Source organism: Syngnathoides biaculeatus, chromosome 10 (assembly GCF_019802595.1).
Source record: "Syngnathoides biaculeatus isolate LvHL_M chromosome 10, ASM1980259v1, whole genome shotgun sequence".
NCBI lineage: Eukaryota > Metazoa > Chordata > Actinopteri > Syngnathiformes > Syngnathidae > Syngnathoides > Syngnathoides biaculeatus.
In genome coordinates, this window is record NC_084649.1 from 8,506,969 (window position 1) to 8,529,050 (window position 22,082).

The 22,082-nt window shown below is 42.3% G+C and overlaps 1 protein-coding gene across 2 annotated transcripts; it reads left to right on the plus strand.

Moving 5' to 3' along the window:
• The first annotated feature begins 72 nt into the window (after nucleotides 1-72).
• ubap2a (ubiquitin associated protein 2a) lies at nucleotides 73-21,055 on the plus strand. 2 transcript variants are annotated; one of them, XM_061831297.1, is made up of 27 exons: nucleotides 73-185; nucleotides 1,756-1,895; nucleotides 2,087-2,164; nucleotides 2,780-2,890; nucleotides 3,017-3,179; nucleotides 3,269-3,355; nucleotides 3,436-3,499; nucleotides 4,566-4,663; nucleotides 4,791-4,849; nucleotides 4,946-5,016; nucleotides 7,264-7,438; nucleotides 7,533-7,806; nucleotides 7,899-8,206; nucleotides 8,868-9,094; nucleotides 9,215-9,494; nucleotides 9,647-9,686; nucleotides 9,788-9,965; nucleotides 11,976-12,021; nucleotides 12,925-13,228; nucleotides 13,318-13,409; nucleotides 14,461-14,511; nucleotides 14,586-14,679; nucleotides 15,395-15,817; nucleotides 18,488-18,592; nucleotides 18,661-18,728; nucleotides 19,106-19,294; nucleotides 20,252-21,055. In XM_061831297.1, the coding sequence occupies exons 2-27, from the start codon at nucleotides 1,800-1,802 to the stop codon at nucleotides 20,345-20,347; spliced, it is 3,777 nt and encodes a 1,258-aa protein (XP_061687281.1). In that variant the 5' UTR covers nucleotides 73-185; nucleotides 1,756-1,799; the 3' UTR covers nucleotides 20,348-21,055. The 2 variants fall into 2 exon arrangements, with proteins under 2 accessions (XP_061687281.1, XP_061687282.1); XM_061831298.1 differs by lacking the exons at nucleotides 73-185; nucleotides 1,756-1,895; nucleotides 2,087-2,164; ... (2 more) ...; nucleotides 3,269-3,355; nucleotides 3,436-3,499 and adding an exon at nucleotides 4,059-4,164.
• Nucleotides 21,056-22,082: the final 1,027 nt, after the last annotated feature.

Sequence of the window (22,082 nt, forward strand, 5' to 3'; positions counted from 1 at the left end):
GTTGTCCTTTTTAACTAGGGGACAATTGTAAGTAAGACTCGACCATAGCCGTAAAATTGTGATTTAGGTGACGCGAACCCGAACAAAACAAGTTCTGTCCAGAGGACATCGGAGGAGAATCCACCGCGGCAGCCTTATCACGTGACCACCTTGTCTGCTGCTGGCTGAGTGAAGCGTGTTAGCAGGTAATAACACGGGTTTTATAAATCATGTTTTTGCTTATTCGGCGCCCAATTCTCTTGGCGGTTCATTGGTTTTCTTGATAGTACCTTGCGTCTGTAGTTGGTCCCTTACCTCGGCGGTTTGCCTTACTCAGAGCTGTAAGCGAGCGGTGTCTTTCGCAATTTTTCCTGTCGTCTTGGGTTTCCCAGCGAGCAATGTCGTGATGGGATTGTGTTCCGCTCAAAGGCCTTCGTCGTTTTATTCGATACACTTCGACTCTTCGTCGTTGGGACTATTTAAGACGCTCTCGTAGTTGTCGTTTATAAAAGTATGCTACCTGGAGATGTGGCCAACACGTAAATGAGTTTGTTAGACGGCTGATTGTTAGCAACTCCGACCAAGTTAATGTAGCATCCTTCGCTAACTTTAGCTTCAGCCAGCTGCCTCCGATACTCGGTCCGGGTTAGCATGTTAGCGAGGACAAAGAGGCCCCTAGGATCAAAAGCATCGAGTTTGTCTTTTTTTTTTAACCGTGACACTACGACAACGTCATTAGCTATTGCCAAAAGTAAATGTTATTTAATAAACACACGGAAGCTGTAAATAAATAAGACAAATTGGTTGATGGTAGCTTTGTTCTCGTCGAAACATTCGCTTTTTGCATTTCTCAAATAAAGGACTTATGATAAATGCGGTTACGTGTGCCTATTCGCTCAAATGTCAACGCCAAATGCAACTGTTTCTGTAATATATTATTTACATGGTGTTATGTTAGTAAAACTGACCCGTCTTCAATGAATGGACTTTGTTAGTCAGGATCAAGACAATAATGTGATCTAGCGACGAGTGGTCGACACTGCAATGACTGGTTGAGAACACGGTTTGTCTCGGTATTGAACTCTTTCCTACTTATATCGACCCAGCTCTTTCGCATTAGCTTTGTTCAGTCCAAGAGCCAATGGCGTCAGTGTGTTTGATGACGTCACGGTTCGGATGTCAACTGCAATGCCATTGTTCTCACAATAAGCAACTGTCAGTGGGCATATTTTTCCTTCCTCCGATTTTTAAAGTTGATTTTGTGTTTATTTGTGCAGAGTTGCACAGTTAGTAGATTCTGTTTGTATTGTGCATGATTTATCCATTGGCATGTATCAACTATTCATGAAGACACACATGTATGTCATATGCATCATTGTTTAATGCATTTGCTTCAAGTCAAACTTTCCCAATGTGCTATTTAGTTTGTATTGTCCCTACAGTATTTTTTCCACAAGAAAATGCATCATGACAGTATGTTGTAGTGTTCCATTTCCTGCTACCACCCCCATCCCCGCAACACATACACTCGTTTCCAAGCGGACACAAGTTCACTCTCCCTCCTTGACCAAAATATACAGTAACGCTGTTGCATCACCTGACTACTTGTGTCCTACACCAATAATTTGTCAAATAATGCTCACATTTCACAACCATTTGTGGTAATTAATGCACACTCCCAAAAGCACAAACAGTACATTGCTCTTAAGTTATGATGGAGCTGTGTGTGTGTGTTAACATTTTGTGAGTCTTCTTTGTTTGTTGTTTCCTTGGCAGGTTTTTTTCTATTTTGTACATACAGAGTTTTGTATATACTGTATATGATGAGCTCGCAGGGCAACGAAAAGGCCCGGGGCCCTCGTGAAAAAGTGCCACCTGCTGCCACTCACACGCCTCAACCACAGAAGCAGATACAGGTGAGAGTCCATCGCCTCACAAACGTTGGGAGGACCACACAGACACTTCACACCTCTAGACATTATTCAACAAAACAGTAGTGACCCCAATACTATTGTGAATTAACCCATGTTTGAATACTGGTTACATACTTGTTTTTAATTGTTGAGAAATGCTGTTGAATCAACTCTTAAGTGTTTTTGTGTTGCAGGCTACTGCTGAGCAAATTCGCCTTGCCCAGATGATCTATGACAAGAATGATGCTGACTTTGAAGACAAAGTTAACCAGGTAGAGATATTGGGTTATTTGGGTCAGCATTTGCACAACAATGTGGTCTTTTGGTTCTTTCCTTACAGTATGACATATTTGCAAAAGGTTATTAATGCAGATACCTGATGAATTAGGCCAGCGGGCGAGTGTTTAGTTCAGTATATGTTTAGCCTCATAATGATGTTTCCTAATAAGAACACCAAGGGTTACAGTTTTTCTATTATGGTGTTGTTCTGGCAAGGATATATTGCCAGGTATACACGTGTCACTTATAGACTGTAGGTTGTTTGCGGTAGTTCAGTTCAGTCGCGTTATGCCACATCGGTTGGTTTGTGGCAAGGGGTACCTTAGCGATGCTCTGCAGGCACAATACATTTTAGAGTATGTTATTACATGACCATTGACTTACAGATTTTACCTTGTCAGCATATACTTGTTGGGTTTGTAGTCAGCCAAGGTTTTTCAAGATGTTTGATTAATTCACTGTAGAAGGTAACCTCAACATGCTCTGTGTTCCAATTATATTCATTGATAATTGGCGAGACCATAATTTGTATAAATTACGCTGTGTGGAAGAAACCACTGACTTTGCCTCAACAATTTTTTCATCACTCTTATCTGATTTTCTTTCAGCTGATGGAGGTTACTGGGAAGAACCAGGACGAATGTATGGTCGCGCTTCATGACTGCAACGAGGATGTGAGCAGAGCCATCAACTTCCTCCTGGAGAGCACCTCGGATATGGTGGGCTTGTGCAATACAAAGTGTCAAATAATCTGAGTGCATGAATTAATTATGAAAAGACAGTTATTCCCGTACACTGAACTATGACATGGCAGCTTTACACCTTGGCTAACGCTTTGTGTTTAGACCTCATGGGAGACAGTAGGGAAGAAGAAGCCGCTGATGAAGGAGGGTCCTTCAGAAAGCAAGGAGAACAAGGAGAACCGGGAGAAAAAAGGTGACAAGGAGACTAACAAGGGCCGTGCGTCATCCAACCGGAAGGGCAAAGGGTCCAATCGAAGCCGACAGGGTATACCTTTTTGTTACATTTTTAGTGTCACACGACTGTCACCAATTTGGCCTTAATGTAACATCTGTGTCCATGCATCTTTGCACCAGGTGCAGTTCGACCAGAGGAAAATGGCGTGGAGGTGACACCAGTCGAAAAAGGCTCCGATAGAGGAAAGAAGGCAAAAGGTGGTCGAGGTGAGATCAGCATTTAAAAATAAAAAATCATAGTCATCACTTGAGTAGGTGTTGCTGATGGTTGGGGGATGTTTACGCAGGGTCTGGCAGTAGAGGCAGAGGTAGAGGACCAGCAGCAAGCAGGTTCTCAGCCCAGGGCATGGGGTATGTGAATGAAGGGAATCCCTTCATTAACTAATTGACTTGTGGTACATCGCAAAGTATTCACAGCGCTTCACTTTTAGTACATTTTGCTCTTATAGCCACATTATTTAATTTTTTAATTTCAACATCACACACAATTACAATGTAAAAAAAAAAAAAAATAAAGCGGATGTTTTAGATTTTTTTTTTTTGTCAGTTTATTAAAATCTAAAAAAGAACAAGACATTTATTCACAGCCTTAGCCATGAAGCTCAAGGTTGAGCTCAATTGCATCCTGTTTCCACTGATTTCTTGAGAGTTCTAAAAATGGCTTGACACCGACATGCTGCATCCAGCCTGATGCAGGTTGAGTGGTGCTCCAAAGAAGGAAAGGGAAAAAATGCTCAAAGATATATTTCCCAAGCTTGTGGCATCATATTCATAAAGACTTTAGTCTGTAACTACTGCCAAAAGTGCATCAAACAAGTATTGAAGTTGTGAATACTTAAACACATGTATTATTATTATTACATTTGCAAACATCCATCCATCCATCTATCTTCTTAGCTGCCTATCCTCACAAGGGTCACGGGAGTTCTGGACCCTATCCCAGCTGTCAATGGGCAGGAGGGGGGTACACTCTGAACTGGTTGCCAGCCAATCGTAGGGCACATGGAGACAAACAGGTGCAGTCACAATCACACCTGGGATCAATTTATAGTGTCCAATTCATGTTGCATTTTTTGGAGAACATGCAAACTCCACACAGGCGGACCCCGGACCTCAGAACTGTGAGGCCAACGCTACAGCTGATCCACCGTACCGCCCGTTTGCAAACAAAGTTACCCAAAATTTTCATGTTGTCATTAAGTGTTGTTTTGGGCATTTTTAGGTGCAAAATTACATATTCTATTTTGGAATAAGGGTGTAAAGTAATAAAATGTGGAAAAATATAAACGCTCTGAATACTTTATGGATCCTGACTGCCTTAATTGTCAAATCCGAAGTCATTGGCACCTAACTGCAAGAACCTTTTAATGTAAAAATCTGTAACATTATTCGCTACTTTTTTTTTTTTATTCCCCAGAACCTTCAATCCCGCAGACTATACCTCGGAGGCAGGGAAGGAGACCACACAGAGTGAGGCTTGGGACACAGCGGCCAACAACAATACAGATGACACGGGTTAGTGTTGTGTGTATAGAAAATATTATACCTCATTGCGGACTATACACTCTTTTTGAGGCAGGCTCTGCAGATTCTGATCAAGTTTTTCACCTTATTCATCCCTGACATGTTTACTGTTCTTTAGCTAACTGGAAGAACCCAATTGAAGAATATGGACCTGAGGACTGGAATGAAGATGTTAGTGTGAGTCCTCACAAAAGGTTTTATGAAAGGTCTGGAAGTAAAACAATTGCTGTTTATGTCATTTCTCTCCTTTTTGTGTATTATGTGTGCCTGCAGCTCTCGGAGACCAAAGTATTCACTTCCTCATGCGCGCCTCCTGCTGAGAATCACATCACTTCTGGCCAAAGGTGACTAGCTGGACTTTATCTACCCCCCCCACACACAATATATATATATATAAATACGGTACATACATATCCATACAAACATACATACATCCATGTATGTAAAGGCTTTGTCACGACCCATCGGGGTGGGAGTAGGACCCAAATGCAGGACTCGGACGATGCAAGGTAGTTCGGGGAGAAACGTTTATTATTTCGTGGTCGGGGATCGGGCAGGCAGTCAGGTGCAGCAACGGTAGTTGGGATGTCGGGCGAAGAGAGCAGGTGAGCGGGCAGGGAGGAGTCGGTACACAGGAGAACGATCAAAGCAGACAGAAGTGTCAAAGGAGTCAGGCTTACGGGGTTGGTCGGAGAACAGGCGAAGGTCGGTACACACGGGTTGTCGATCAGGGATACGGAAGTACTCGAACGGGACATGAAGCTCAACGAACTGGCGCCGACCAGTCGTCATCAGGGTCATATAAATACACAAGGATAATCAGCCCGCATGAGACGCAGGTGTGCGCCTCCCAATCAGCGCAACCGTGCGGGCTGGAGCGACAGGATCATGACAGTCTTCTATATACTCTCATGTGCAGTGACCGGACTTATGTCACTGCAGCTCTCCTGCTTGTAGTTTGCATTTATACTCAAGCGCAACCCACCCGCTCAGTACTGAAAATGTACTGCAGTATTGGTATTGGCCAGGACGACACATTGCAGCCATTTCCGGTAGGCATTTTTACTTTACGTTCCGTAACGAGGAACTAAGCAAAAACAATGGTGACCATGGAAGAGTCTGCTTGAACAAATTGACCTAAATGACTACATCATGCCTTTATTTATGCTCCAAAATAAATTGAGAAGGCGATGGCGTAGGTGGTATGTGGAGCCAGGAGGAACGGTGAGTACATCATCACAGCATGTGACCAAAATGGGCCAATCACAAGTGATGAGCTCTATGGCTTTCCCCCCGCGCAACTTTTTTTGACGCATGCATGGTACGCTATGCAGAGGTGCTGCGCTGTGCAAAGCATAGGTCATGTGATGCAATGCGGGAGTTGTCGGCCGTGTGACCGCGGGAGTATAAAGTGGCCTTCAGAGAATTGAAAACAGATCTTTATTTGCAATGCTGGCCTGGTTGAAGACAGCGTAGTAAAATAAAATATAAGCAAATATAATACAAACACATATCCATCCATCCATTTTCTGAGCCGCTTATTCTCACAAGGGTCGTGGGAGTCATCCCTGATAACATCCGCCAGGAGGCAGGTACACCCTGAACTGATTGCCAGCCAATCCCAGGGAAATAGAAACAGACAACCATTCGCACTCACAATCACACCTACGGGCAATTTAGATACTCAAATTAATACATGTTTTTGGGATGTGGGAGGAAACCGGAGCACCTGGAGAAAACCCACGTGGGCACCGGGAGAACATGCGACGTCTGCCCGGTCTTCAAAACTGTGAGGCTAACGCTCTAATCCACGGGTGTCAAACTCAAATTCACAGTGGGCCAAAATTTTAAATTGAACAAAGCCGCGGGCCAAGGTTGAACAAATGAACCTTTTAATATGGAACCAAACAAGTGTGTAATACTTGTAATACGGGTGGGCCAGCTCTAATATTAATTTGAAATTGCACAAAAAAACATGTAATACATGACATAATAATACGATATATAAAACTATATTTAAATAATAAATTACATCTCAGGATATGATTAATAAAAGGTACATAAGCTAAAAACAGCAGCAATGATGTACAGTATAGTGTCCCTCACTCACTTTTTGAATGAATATATTGGGTTGAAGGAGGTGAGTGTTTTTTTTTTTTGTGAGTGTTCTAGTCGTAACAAACAGAAATGTGAAAATATCTATCCAAAGTAGTGCAAACCTGGGGAACAAAGAGGTTAGCAAAACTGCTTGAATGGAGAGTGCATGAGGTGGCATGTACGGTGAACAGAGCGAAAATAGCGGAGGGTCATACCTGTCAGTGCTTTATAGATAAACACGCACCACTGAATTTGCGTGCGTGTGAAGAGGGCCAATTAACCAGTGAGTACAGTTCTGAGTGTTGGATGTTGAACAGACGACTGGCCTGCAGTTTGCTGGCGACCAGACCTATCTCTTACCCAAAGTCAGCCTGGTTTGGCTCCAGCTCACCTGTAACCCTAATGAGGTCGAGCAATATGCAATGTACAAAATGTGTTGATAGATGAATGATTGCCTCTCAATAATTGTGACTTAACTAATTGTCGTTTTATAGTTTGGACCTAGTGTCTCTGCTGCAGAAGCCTGTGGTTAGTGGAAAAGAAGCACCCTCCTCCTCACAGAGTCTGGTCTTTACTAACTCTCACCACCACCAAACACCACAGCAACAACATCAGCCTCCCCCCAACCGTAGCACCACTGGTGGCACCAGCTATGCTCATGCTGCTCTGGTATTTAAAAAAAAAAATCATCTTCCTTTGTTGTAAACAGCACACATCATCAGAAGCACAGAAAAGTAACTCTTCTTTCTTTTACTTGTGGCAGTCATCAGTTCTTGGAGCTGGTTTTGGAGACCTGGGCCAAGCCAAGAGGCCTGCACCCAGTACAGGAGCTCAGATACTGGAACAGCTCAAGGGTCCTGGCTTGGGTCCTCTGCCATCATCCCAGGTGGCACATCCAGCGAGCACTCAAGGAAGCAACCCTTCAATTAGTCGCCTGCCAAGCCTGGGACCATCTGTACCTCCACCTTCTTCCTCCAGTTGGGACATGAAGGCACCAGAATCTAACACCGCCACCACACTGTCTTCACAGTTTAGCCGTAAGTCTTCTTGCCAAAGCTTTCAACAGTGCAGTAATGTATATGTGTGCCTTTTTCGACACAATTAATGTTGTGTTTTGGTGGTTTTATAGGTGAGTTTGGCCTCCAGCCAGAGCCTTCACTTGTACTGAGCCAGCTCATTCAGAGGCACACTGGCCCCTCCTTACCACTGGCACGTCAGCCCAGTCCACCTTCACAACAACAACTGGCCCCTGCGTCCGTCTCCTCTGGTCCGCAGCATAGCAGCTCGTCGGTACAGGCAGGCCCGGTGTTGGCAGCTGCTGGTCTCAAACATCCGGCCTCCAACACAGGAGGACTAGATGCTCAAGGCTGCGGGACACCACAGCAGCAGCGGGCTCAATTGAAAGGTCCAAAACGAAGGCTACCTCCGACTTCAAAAGTAATGATGTTGTCTACCTTTTTTCTCATTTTGGAAAAATAAGATGCATTCATCTTGTGGAAAATGAAGTTCAGTAGCACCTTGGCTTAAAAGTACCTCAACATGAGAGTTTTGCAGTTTACAAGCCCTCGCTTGTTTCATTATTTTTTTACAATTTTTTTTTTCTGGAAAATCAAAATTTAGGGCATGAACAACTTTCAGGCAAGCTGCTGCTGAGTGAAAAAATGGAAAATGGAACAATAGCAAGTTGCCTTAAAGTATGCTCTTCTACTAACAGCATTTTGAAAAATATTGCATGAGTTAACAAACTTCTCTTCACAAACAACTATGGCAGGTGCACAGAATGCTCAGTTGTGGTATTTCTCACACGATGGACAAATCCATATTTTTTATTGTGAGACTAGAATGGATTAATGACATTTCAAGGAATTTCAATTGGGAAAAAAATATTTGAGATCCAAATAAGATGAGTAAACAACGTGTCACAAAAAAACCTCACAAGTCAAGATATCACTCTTGTATGCAAAACTATTGTAATGATTAAAAACAATCTAATTATGGCCTAAATCTTCTGAACAGTAATGTACCTATTAAAATATTTCTGTGAATTCAATTAAACATTAGGTATTAAATTTATGTCGAAACTCCTATTCTGTGAAAGATCCCCTCCACAGCAGTAGAAATGCCAGGCTCTGCTGATGTCCCTGGCATAAACCTTCAGTTTGGAGCATTGGACTTTGGCTCTGAGTCTCCTTTGCCAGAGTTTGGACTTGTGGACAGTGCTGTCAGTGCAGCATCCAGGGAATCCACTCCGGCCCCTGGCCCTGTAGCAGCCACATCAGGACCAGGGACACAGAGTCAGACAAGCATATACTCCAAACCACTCAGGTACTGTTGGATATCATATAAAACACGTTCCAACTTTTATATAATTTTATTTTTTTCACCAGCATTATAATATCTGACAAATCTATAAAATTAGTTCTATTGATTTTCTTTGTGTTTTAGTGAGACGCTTGGCAGTCCTCTCTCTGTCGACCTCCCCCTGCCCCTCTCCTCGGCTGAGCCAGTGTATCACTCGTCCTCAGTGGCACTCCCCAGTCTCACGCCCTCTTCACTAGGGCCTGCCAACTCCAGCAATTCTCCCTCGTCATCGCTGACCACGTCTACCATCTCGTCCTGCTCTGTTCCACCATTCTCCACAGTGGGAGGAAGCTATGATGGATCTCTGCCTCCTCAAGCACGCCTGGCCTTCTCCCAGAACAAAGAAGCCACCGGAACGGTTATGGTGAGGAGAAATGATATGCAGAAGTTTATCATTCCTTCTGTTCAGTTTAGTGAGTAAATCCCATGGTATATTGCAGTTAACCTATTATATTACTGGTCTAATGAAGATTTTTCTTATATATATTTTTTTGTTGTCGTTTTTTCCTACCCTAGAATGGTCTGAATGGAGTAAGGACATCTGCAGCTTTAGACAGTACGTTACATTGCGCAAATCTAAATAAAAATCAACTCTATTAATAGTTGCTTTAGTACATAACAGTTTCTTTTGTATAAGCGTTGTTGTACTGTGCTTAGTTTCCTCAGCGTCCTCCACACCAAAGCCTGACTCTCCGTCTCTTAGCGCCAACACCAACTGCGTTCCTGCACCCTCCTCCCACTTAGCCCCCTCCACATTGCCTGCACAGAGCTCCACCACGCTCTCCAGCCTGGCACAGGACCTTCCCACAGCCGGCCAGCTCAGCGCTCTCAACAGGTGACACGCTCACACATAGCAGACCCACTATGGCTATGAATAATACATTTCAAGCTATAAATTTTCTTACTATTTGGCAAGCTTTAGGGTTGGGCATCGAGAATGGAGAACCTATTGCCAATCGGGACTAATGTTCCGGTTCTCCTGAAATCATTAAAATTTTTTAAATTCGGTGACCGTTTTTGATGTCTTCCGGCCCCAGACAAGAAGTGACGAAAACCAAGCAAGAATTGTGAAAAAACAATGAAGATGAAAAACGTGCGTAAATACGTATTTGGGCCCAATGGTGGTGGTGGCAGCGAACTAAAGTGTGCCCTAACTTTGTTAAAAATAATGACCGGTCGCCTCAGTGCATGACTTGGAATAACATTACATTTTGCAAAGGAAGCGTTCACGATGTGTAGAGACTAATGTGCTCCAAACCTCAGCCAACATTGTGCTGAGCTTCGTTGAACTCTCAACTCTCTGTCAATTGGGTGAGTGAAACAATTAAATACATTTATGCCAACATTGAGACAACTAGCAAGGTAAATCTGTGGTTACACTTTTGCACTGATGGCTTTTAGCATTTATTTTATTCTTCAAATCAATGTTAAAGGTGATGACAGGGGTGGGGTGTTGGGGGGGGGGGGAGCTTAACATTGTGCTTTCATGCCACCGTAGCAATTTTACATCGCAGTGTATTGGGACAAAATTCACAGACGTTGACTCGCAGCATCACAAATGCTAAACTTGTGCCTCATCAGTGGGTATGGAAAGGAATCAACGTTTTATAGCATTTTGACCTGGGTTCAATTCAGTCTGTATGGATTTTTTCCCAAAATGCTGCATTCTGGTGTGTGCACTTCAAAATGAAATACCACAACTTAAAACCAAAAGTCAAGTAAAAACTTGCATAAACCATTTGACGTGATAAAACAGTCCCAAATATTGATTTTTAATAATGCTATACAGTAATCCCTCGTTTTTTGCAGTGAACGGGGACTAGAACCCCACTCGAAATGTGAAAAACCGTGAAGTAGCAGCCCCCCAAACACACCCTAGGAAATTGCAGCACAAAGTGGTTGATTCCTCCCGCTAGATTCCAAAAGAATGAAAGTACTCCCAAATAGGAGCCCATTCCTCGTGCTGGATTCCTAAAAGGATAAATGTGCACGCAGAGTTAACACCTCTCGGTCGCTGTGGAGGAAACTTTCGCTTGAGGCACAACTCTGAGATGGTATTGTAACTACATAATCAAAAGATGTTATCGCTTAAAAAAAAAAAGTTTCCACAAACACAACACTAAGATACTGTACATATGCGAGATGCTCAACAGCGTGAACGAGACAACAGCCAAAACAAGGAAATGGGTGGGACAAGAGAATTTGTTGGGTGAGGCTTCAATTGTGCGCAACCAATAAGCTCACGGGATAAAGCCACTTGTGCATTCATTGGTCGATGTTGCGCCGGGAACCAATCACACGCCTTGTATCAACATGTCTTTCTGCATTATGCTGATCTGGCTGTATTTTTCTTTTATATATATATATATATATATATATATATATATATTAATAAAAACCCGTGAAGCACTGAAGCTGCAAAAAGTGAAGCGTGAAGTAGGGAGGGAACCCTATATTTAACTTTTAGCTGTAACAATTAATATTCCCGTAAGTCAATTGGGTTAATTTCACATACATTGGCTTTTAGTCCATAGGTTTAATAGTGATACTGGTTATAAAAAACCCCAAATCAAATGTTCATTTTTGTATATGCTGTGGACTGCTAAGAAAATAGATGTTCATAATTTGGACTCTTTTGAGACAGCCCCCTTAAAGATTTGGAATCAAGAAGCGCTCAAATTCAAAGAATGCCCAACCCTAGCAATCTTAAATCTTGTCACATTTTCCCAATATCATTGCTAAATGGATCGATGCAAAATGAATAAACAGAGCGTGATCCCTACCTAAATAGTAAAATGGATGGATGAATACTGAAGCTAATTCTTTTATTGGCTTGTATCTGCAGCCACGTCAACAATCATTCTGCAGCTCTTGGCTCCAGTTCCCACACCGTAAGTACATTTTACTAAATTCTAAGTTACAGATAAGCGTGAGTATAGGTGGTACCATGACACCACATAAAAGGTTTACGAACTGTGGGCAATGAACTAGTTTTTATAAAAATGTAATCATGCAGCACAAAAAGTTCGTGTCATTTGATTGTTTTATAGTATTGGAATTTTGTGCAAGTGCTGAGTGGAATTCCATTGTGAATGAAAGTCCCGCTGGACAGTAAAAGATTTATCCATTTACTCAATATATGATTTTACTGCATAGTGGGAATAAGCTCCAGCACTCCTGCGACCTTTTTTTTCTTATAATACAGTTGGCATGATCCAGAATCAGCTTTATTGGCCAAGTGTGTAACTACACACAAGGAATTTGTCTCTGGCAGTCGTTGCCGCCCTTGTACGACATTCAGCAAAAAGAACAAACAAGCTAACAAGTACAAATTGTATCCAGTAGCATTTGAGTTGACCAGATAAAAGCCCACTGATCATAAAAACGGGATATAGTATCGGAATACAAGATTTTATTGGAGTAGTCTGACATACTACAATCATTAAAGAGCCTATTTGTCTTGTCGTCTGATCTGCGCATTACGTGTCATGTTCTCTCAGCCGTCTTGTCACTTCCATTGCGTTGCTCATAGTGGTCAAAGGGAACGATCACTCAGGGGCTTCTTGTGTTTGCGCCGACAAAAAATTAGAGGGAACATTGCTTGGGACATTCTGGTAGCTGAAAACATGAAGCAATAAAGGTTGTCCTAGTTATTGACCAGTCGGCTAAACCCCCCCCCCCCCCCCCCCAACAGTATAATGATATATTGGTTTTGGTAATATATTTAATTGGTTTGTTGTTATATGGATACCAAAAAACATACATCGACAAATAAACGTTGTGTTGCTTCTTAGTACACAAGCGTTGACAGCAGCATGAGCTCTCTCGCTCCCTCCTCCGCCTCCTACACATCGTCCCAACAACCACCTTCAGCGCTTCACTCAGCCCACAACAGCAGCAATAGTAGCAACAGCATCAGCCACTTGGCGAGCATGTCCAGCATGGGCAACAACATGAGCAGCAACGTCGGCGGTATCGCAGGGACAAGCGGCCTTCACTCTGCTACCACCAGCACGGCGCTGGGACTTGGCTCCAATGGAGCTACTGGCACATCCAACCTCTCTGGACCAAGGACCGCACCCCTGCTCTCCTCAACTGGTACACACATAAGCACACCCAAGAAAAAAAAAAACATGTATTACAATAATCCTTTGTGTAATATATGTATGTAATCATTGTGTTAACAGGTAAAGCCCCACCTAACCTATCCCAAGGAGTTCCTCCTCTTCTGCCCAACCAGTATATCATGGGTCCAGGGGGACTGCTGCCAGCATACCCAGTAAGTGTGGCGATACCTTGATTTATGAGTTTAATTCATTCCGTGACCAAGATTGTTACTTAATTTATTTGTATTTCAGATTGAATTATCCTTATGAAAATTAAATGAAATTCCATTAATCCATTCCGCTAATGAGCCCAATTTAATTAAACCTACCAATTTTTTTTCAGAAATGTTCATAGTGTGTAGTTATGTTAATGTTGGAATTCTTATTTAAAAAAAAATGTTTTGTTTTAGCTTCTCCTCTTCCTGTCAAGCATTTTGAAAATGAGATCACTGTTGGATGCCTATCAGAAACAGAGTGCTGTGATTGAATTTCTTGCTTTGCACTGTTAAATATTTCAGGTTTCAAAATTAATATTGGGAAGCTGCAATATGCTATAGCACAGTGAAAGTGTAGGTGAATTCCCTGTCAAGCAAGCAAAGGAGCGGCAGACCATCTTCAGCAGTTAATCCTGGGACTAGTCCAGGATTAAGGCACTGGTCAGAAAAGATCTCATTCACCACTGTTAACATCAATGATGGCATAACCTTAGCCCTATATACGTTTCATAACTTACAGGAAAATATTTACTGTTCATTCCCCTTCCAAAGCAAGAATTTCAATCACAGCTCTCCACTTCTTATGCGCATATAACAATTACCTCATTTCCAAAATGCCAGACAGGAACAGGACCATCTTAACATTTTTCCTTAATAAACCTTCAAACAAGTATTTAAACTACAAAACTGAAAATCTCAGGGAAAATTTCAACTATTAGGTTAAATTGAACCGGGCTCATTACTTTGACTGCCTCGTATAGTTCATGCTTGCAATTTTTTTTTTCATTTAAATATGTTGACCATGTGTTTTAAAAGTATATTTAAAGAAACTTGTGTTTCAAGCCTGTGGGAGGTCAAAAACTTTTTTTTTTTTACTTGGTCTCGTATATGTATTCCCAGCAATGAACGGGGGTTCACTGTATTAATAAATGTCATTTTACTTCTCATGTACACTATAAATAGTAAAACAGTGGGCAATTCAAATATTAATTAGATATTTATTTCACAGCAGATTTACGGATATGAAGATCTCCATATGCTCCAGTCCAGACTACCAATGGTGAGCCTACATCATCACCCGACATCTTGACTTGTTTGTTTGGACCATGTTCCAGTCTTGTCTTGTGCCCTCAGCCCTCACTGCAGGATTACTATGGAATCACATTCCCTGGCCCCACTGCCACTCTGTCAAGCAGAGACGGGAGCCTCACGAACAACCTCTATTCAGGTAGGAGTACTCTGCTTGGTCATTGGCCACATAAAAATTCATTAAATAACTTCAAACCCCTGACATCTGTGGTGGATTACCATTACATAGTTCAAGTGAAACAATTCTCCAATCGCTCCCAAGAAGCACAATTCGAATGTGCATTTTGGCAGTGTAGAGAAAAGTCCATTGAATCAGATATCCTTAGATTGTAATGAGACCTCGTTAAAATATGGATTCAAATCTGATACTGTATGTACCTGAAAAGTCCCAATCCGAGTGCATCATAAAACTTCAAGTCCGATATGCCACATCCATAGGACACTAGGATAATTTAAATCATCGGTGAGATGACATGCTAGCTTCTGCCCAAACAAAAGAAATAGGAGCATGGACAATCACTGTCAAATATGGATAGTATTTTAAATATATATATATATATCCTTGTTAAAACCATACCACCAATATAGCTAACTATATAAGACGTGCAGGAGAGTAACTGCACTACACTGATCTGTAGAATACACTGAGTCCACAATATGTGAATGATGTTAAAGTGAGAGATTACTGTATGTTATTTTTTTACTTCCATATAGTCTCTACAGGGTGTTGACTATTTTCATCTATTTCATTATTTATTTTATATTCTAACTGCATTTTTTTGTTCATTGAACATAAACACTGATATCACACCGTGTACATATCACTGGATTTGGGCACATCTCCCTCTGTGCAGCAGGTGAAGTCACAAAGTTTGGAAGGAATGACTCCACCTCTCCAGCACCACCCACAAGCTTGGCAGCTCAGCAGCAGCCACCACAGGGCCAGAACCAAGGCCCAAACCAGAGCCAGCCTCAGCCTCCCCAGGCCCAGCCTCAGCCACAGGGCCAGCCACAGCACCATAGCAGTCAGCAGGCCTTCCTGCCTCCAGGCTACAGCTATACGGGGCTGCCTTACTACGCCGGCATGCCCGGCGCCGTACCAAGTGCTGCAGCGTTCCAGTATGGCCCCACCATGTTTGTTCCTCCAGGGGGCCCGGGACCAGCCTCAGCCAAGCAGCACAGCATGGGTCTCAGCCTGGGTAACCCGTCTGCAAGCCCCTTCCAGCAGCAGACACAACAGCAGCCCACAGGTTACGGCCAGCACACCTTCAGCTCAGGTCAGTAACTTCACAACAGATTCACTGACATTATTTGTTGCTTTATTACGTTTCCCTTTGTATTTTAGTGATGACTTGCTGTTTTTAGCTTGTAGCTTTTTATTTTTGTAAGGCCTGAACTCAGCTTTTGGCATGAAAAGTAAAGTAAAAGTAAACTTATACACATCGTGAAAGCCTCCATTGCAAACTACAGTGTTCTCCATAATTATTGGCACCCCTGGGTAAGATGTGTTTTTTAGCTTCTAATATTTTTTTTTCTAAATAATATGGGACCTTAAAGGAAAAAAGAGAAAAATCCAACCTTCAATACAAGTGCGTTTATTCAGTGGACAAAAAAATCCCACATAAAGAAATAATTATTTGACATCAAATAATGTGTGTCACAATTATTAGCACCCCTGGTGTTAATACTTTGTACAACCCCCTTTTGCCAACAAAACAGCACCTAATCGTCTCCTATGATGCTTCACAAGATGGGAAAAGACAGAAAGAGGGATCTTCAGCCATTCCTCTTTGCAGAATCTCTCTAAATCATCCAGGGACCTCAGTCCTCTCCTCTGTACTCTCCTCTTAAGGTAACCCCACAAATTTTCAATGGGGTTGAGGTCTGGGAACTGAGATGGCCATGGGAGGAGCTTGATTGGTGAACCATTTCTGTGTAGATTTGGCCATATGTTTAGGGTCATTGTCCTGCTGAAAGACCCAGTGACAACCCATCTTCAGCTTTCGAGCAGAGGGCAACAGATTTTGATTTAAAATGTCCTGGTGTTTCAAAGCATCCATGATGCCATGCACCCTAACAAGGTTCCCAGGGCCTTTGGAAGCGAAACAGCATCACTGACCCACTGGGTATGAGGTGCATCTTTCGTGGCACTCCAGACCCACTTAGAGTGTTTGTTGCCAAAAAGCTCAATCTTGGTCTCATCTGACCACAGCACACGGTCCCAGTTGAAGCCCCAATACCGCTTGGCGAACTCCAGACGTTTGCGTTTATGATTGTGAGTGAGGAAAGGTTTTCTCCATGCATGCCTCCCAAACAGCTTGTTGGCGTGTCGACAGCGCCTGATGGTTTATTTGGAGACTTTGTGACCCCAGGATGCTACCATTTGTTGTAATTCTGTAACAGTGAGCTTTGGAGATCTTTTGATTTCTCTTACCATCCTCCTCACTGTGCGTGGTGGCAAAATAAACTGGGGTCTTTATCCAGGCTCGTTTACCACTGTTCCAGTTGTTTTGAACTTCTTAATTATTCCTCTCACAGTGGATATGGGCAGCTGCAGTTGAGTGACAATCTTCTTGTAGCCTCTGCCTGACCTGTGAAGGTTGACCCACATCTGCCTCACTTGTATGCTGTGTTCCTTTGTCTTTTCCATATTTAAGAGTGGATAAGAGAAATGGCCTCTGTGTCATGTCATATTTATTATTTATTTATTTTCTTACAATTCATTTCAGTTGGTTACATTTTCCCAAAATTTACAGTGTGACAGTATTCATCTGCAATAAACACACTGAAATTATTTTAAGGCTTTTACCACATCTTAACCGGGGGTGCCAATAATTATGGAGGGCACTGTATAATCTTATTCCAAGTGTTGCATTGAGGAAAATGAAGACCCTCTTTTTTTCCACGGGTGAGCACAGCCATCTCTTCGTCTGTGTTTTTTGGTGGTTTTCGCGACTCTTCTTCTGAGTCGTAGGACTCCAGGCCTCGAAACTGGGAACCAAAATTTTTAAATTTGAACAATTCCGGGAGAACTGGAGCATTAGTCCCGGTTCCAACTGGTTTGCAATTCTCAATGTCTAACTCTAATACTAGGCCATCCAGTAGTAGATGTGGTGACAATCGTACACCCATATATGCATTGTTTCCTGCACTCACTATTTTTTAACATTGTATATTGATAGGTGCTATAGCTAGTAGGTAGATATTGATAGATAACACTTGGACCGGCAAACAGCACTCACGGGTGTTAAAGTTGTGGCATGCGCGCTAACTATAGAATGCATGCGACTCACAATGAGAAGCTGCAACGACCTATGCCAGGAGAGGGGAAGTGAATGCAACCATAACTAACAAAGGCCAGCGTCTAAAGTTATAAACCCCGGCGAGGTGGGGCACAGCATAGGCGACAAGTCGCAATGCCATCAACTGGGATAGGTGATGCAAACGCCACGTTTACGAGCAAAAAAGAGGTGAAATGAACGAAATACGAGGCAAATCCAAGTAGACTGGGTGTAATCACTAAATCTGACTCATCTACATCGTCCAGTCAATAGCTGTGCTGAAACATGAGCTCCATGTGACACCAGAACTTATACCCGTTCTGGGTCAACCGGGGTGTCACTTGTGACTTTTTTGATATGCATACTTGAACTGTACATGGTCAAAGGGACTATTCAGTGCTTTCACACCACCTTCTGGTGCTCAGTAGGGATAGAATAAAAACATTTCTTCTCCTTCCCTACCATGGTTTCATATCGTGTTATTTTTCCTTTACTTAAAAATAAAAAACTGGGGAGGGAGGGTTTGGGGGCTAGAACAGATTTTGACATTTCAATAGGGAAAATTGATCCGATATGCATGTAATTTCCCTTACAAGCTTGGTGACGGAACAAAATGACATCAAAAGTCAAGGTACCACAGTTTATAGTTGGTGCTCCCCTTTCCAGGATACGAGGAGCTGACAGCAGGACCAGCTGGAGTGGACTATAGTAAAAGCTACAATTCGTCCTCTCAGGCTCAAGCCAAATCTGCTGCTGGTGGGCCTGGTAAAGGTAGGACATTAAAGAGATTACTGTAATGTATACTTCTTTTGGCAAATTGTTCCTGTTTTCACTTGCAGGTGTTTCAGTGACATCCAGTAACTCCGGTGTGCCAGACATCAGCGGAAGTGTTTACAATAAGACTCAGGTGAGCCTTATCCTCCGTTATACTTCCCATCTGAGCTGCACGGCTGAAGTGGGGCAACGAAATACTGAATTTAAATATCATAACTGATTTTTTTTAAGACGTGAGATACCACACATAATACAGGGAAAAAAAAATCATCACTTGTGTTCTTACTGTGTGGTGTACTCGAGATAATCAATACAGTGTGACACACCCATTATGATATTGCCACCTTCCCAAAACCAGATGTCTGTCTTAGTGCTAGCTGACCTGGGAGAGGCCGCACAGTTCCAAAAGGGTTTTGGAAAAGTCATTCAAAAGTCACAGAAAACTAATGCTAAAAAGTGTATGAACCCTGGTAAGGAGTCCAATTCGTTTTATTTCTTCTCGCCCTGCAGTCTTTTGATAAGCAGGGTTTCCATGCTGGGACCCCCCCTCCCTTCAGCCTGCCATCTGCATTGGGGGGTCCAGGACCCCTGAATCCTGGAGCAGCCCCTGGATATGCACCTGCGCCCTTCCTTCATATCCTGCCTCACCAGCAACCACACTCACAGCTGTTGCACCACCATCTTGCTCAGGATGGACAGGTAACTCTTGCACTTAAGGTGAACCCCGGTATATATTCCGGACCCACCTGCCATTGGTGAAAATCTACTATAGATAGAGTAGGAACAGACACACACGCACGCATACAATGGTTCCTCTCCTTACGAAATTAATTTGTTACGGAAGTTGTTTCGTAACGTCAAGTTTTCATAAGTAGAAGCACTTTTTACATGTAAATAGCCTAATCTGTTCCTAGCCCCCACCTAAAATAACCATGTAAAGTACGCAATGTAAAGAATAATAACAATTCTGTTTATTTACCTTTGGCGTCGGGTGACTGTGACAAGCAAAAGGAATCATGGGGGACGGAGGAGGAGGCAAATGTTTGACAGCTGAGAGGAAACATACGTACGAATGTATGCATGCACGCCACTTAATTAAAGTTTTTTGGGGCCCATGGTGACTATAAATCAATAAATTTCCAAAAAAGTAGTACTTTACCAATGTGTGCTCGCGTGTGACAGCACTAGCAAGATTCGGTGACAGTCAAGTGTCCGAGGCCAGCGAAAAGCATTATGGGTAAAGATTGACGTCCCGCCTAGATAGATCCCCTATAATTTTGGGGCTCACCGTGATTGCTTCCAGCTGTCTGTTTGTCACTCCCAGTTGAAGTTCATTGCGAAACTCACACGGCTACCACGATACAGCAGCCAATCATACTGCAGCAGTGCATGTCCTGCAGCCTACCATATTGGAGTGGGGGATGTTCTGGCTTGAGCAAAAGTAAGATTCCTAATAATGCTGGTCGTTAAAAAAGATGAAAAAAAAAAAGGCCTAACACGGAAGTGTTTTCCATGTCCAAAATGTTTGAAGATGAATGTTCATAAGCAGTATTCAAAAGGTGCACAACTGGATTGCAGGATCTGTTGTGGTAACCACATCACGTTCACCACAACAATGCAATGTACTCATGCCCGCGTTGTCCCTTGACTGTTCAGGGTGGTCCAGGTCAGCGTGGACAGTCCAGCAGCCTTCAGCAGAAGAGCCAAGTCAATAAGGCAAGCTACGGCAGCTCCCCCTACTGGGCCAACTGAGGACGCTACATTGCGTGTACGTGCATGTACATGTGCGTGTGTGACCAGGATGTATGCATTTGTGAATGTGCGCGTGCCTGTGTGTCTCTGTGTCTGACTGATAAAATAATGGAGGGACAAACCATTTTACAACACATGCTAAAACACACACTACCACCGCCTCTCCTTTGCTCTGTATATCCCCTTTTCAAATTTATGTCTGTTGTATGTAAAATATATTTATGTATGTATTTATACAGTATATATGTATTGGTAGAACATGAAATGTGGTTTTCTGCATTTTGTTTTTATTTTGAAGGGCATTTTATTTAAAAAAAAATAAGTGGAAAGATGAGAATGCTAAATCATGAAGTTGGTGAATATACTTGAACACAAGCATCATGTGATGTGGATTCCTTTTTGTATGCATACATGAACTGAGAACGATGTACATAGATTCTAAGCATCATTTTCATGGCTAAGGCTGTTTTTTTTTTGTTTTTTGAAGAATAAGAGATGTTTTTGTAATTTTGGTCTCCTTCATCTGTGAATCCTTATTTGAAGTGTGACTTGAGTTGATAGCTTGAGTTTTGCTTTTTTTTTCTCTGCAGTTTTCCCTCCATCTGTCTGTCATGTGTCAACTCTTACTAGTTGGCTGGTCATCAGCCAGGCCTTGATGTCATTTTAACATTGGTTTAATCCTTGCCCAGATTAAAATGTAAAACTGTCTTCCTCTGGTCTTTTTTTGGTTATCCAAGTGCTAGCAGAGCCAAGTCTGGGTTGAGTACTTTGTGGTCTGATATGACTGTTTCATTTCATCCCTGCAAAAAGGAATATTAAAAAAATCTTGACTTGCCTAAAGCTCAATTTAAGATGTAAATTGTTAATAAGCTTGCCTTTTGATTTGAGTAATTGACAACAGTATTGTATATAACTGTAACCCTTTATTACTATTCATTACACGTACATAATTTTTTTTTTAATTTATTGTAGTAAACGACATTACAGGTATTTTAAAATTTAAATTCACGTAAGCAAGTCAGATTTAGAATTTAAAGAACAAATAATTTGTGGCCTATGGTATTTTAAGAACATACCTCACAGGCACCTTTTATGGTCCTTGCGGGCTACCATTCGCCCGCAGGCACCGCATTGGTGACCTCTGCACTAAAGTGATATATGGGAGCTAAACTGTTTGGAAGAAGCACCGCTGAAGTGAAAGTGGTACTGTTAATGCCCAATTTGAGAAATCTTGACTGCAGTCTTCAGAGGCTCACACAAGTGAGATTTTTGTTCCGAATGGCGGAAGAGTGTGACGATACTCTTGCTTGCGATTCTCAGTTTCAACTGTCCTTCTACCATTTACATTTGGTTTACTTTTAAGTGTACGCTTCATGTCCTGTGCTGGCCCAAATGTAGAAATTTCAGCCTAAAACTTGGTCTAACTTGATAAAGCACATTGTGGTAAATTACTCACACCAAATATAGTGCACCCTATCATAAAACAGCCAGTAAAGAGCCTGCACTAAGCGTTTTCATTCAGTCATTTCAAATAGCAGTTTTTAAAAGCCCCATAATAATTCTAATACTATAATTGACCGGACCAGGTCAAATTCAGAACCCAATCATCTCCCACTCAACAGGCGTGCTGATCGATCTGAAAAGTAATGCCACCATCTGCAGAAATGTTAGTACAATTCTTCCACACAAAGTTGTTCAAAACAGCAAATTAATCTTCATCTGAGGCAATTAAGGG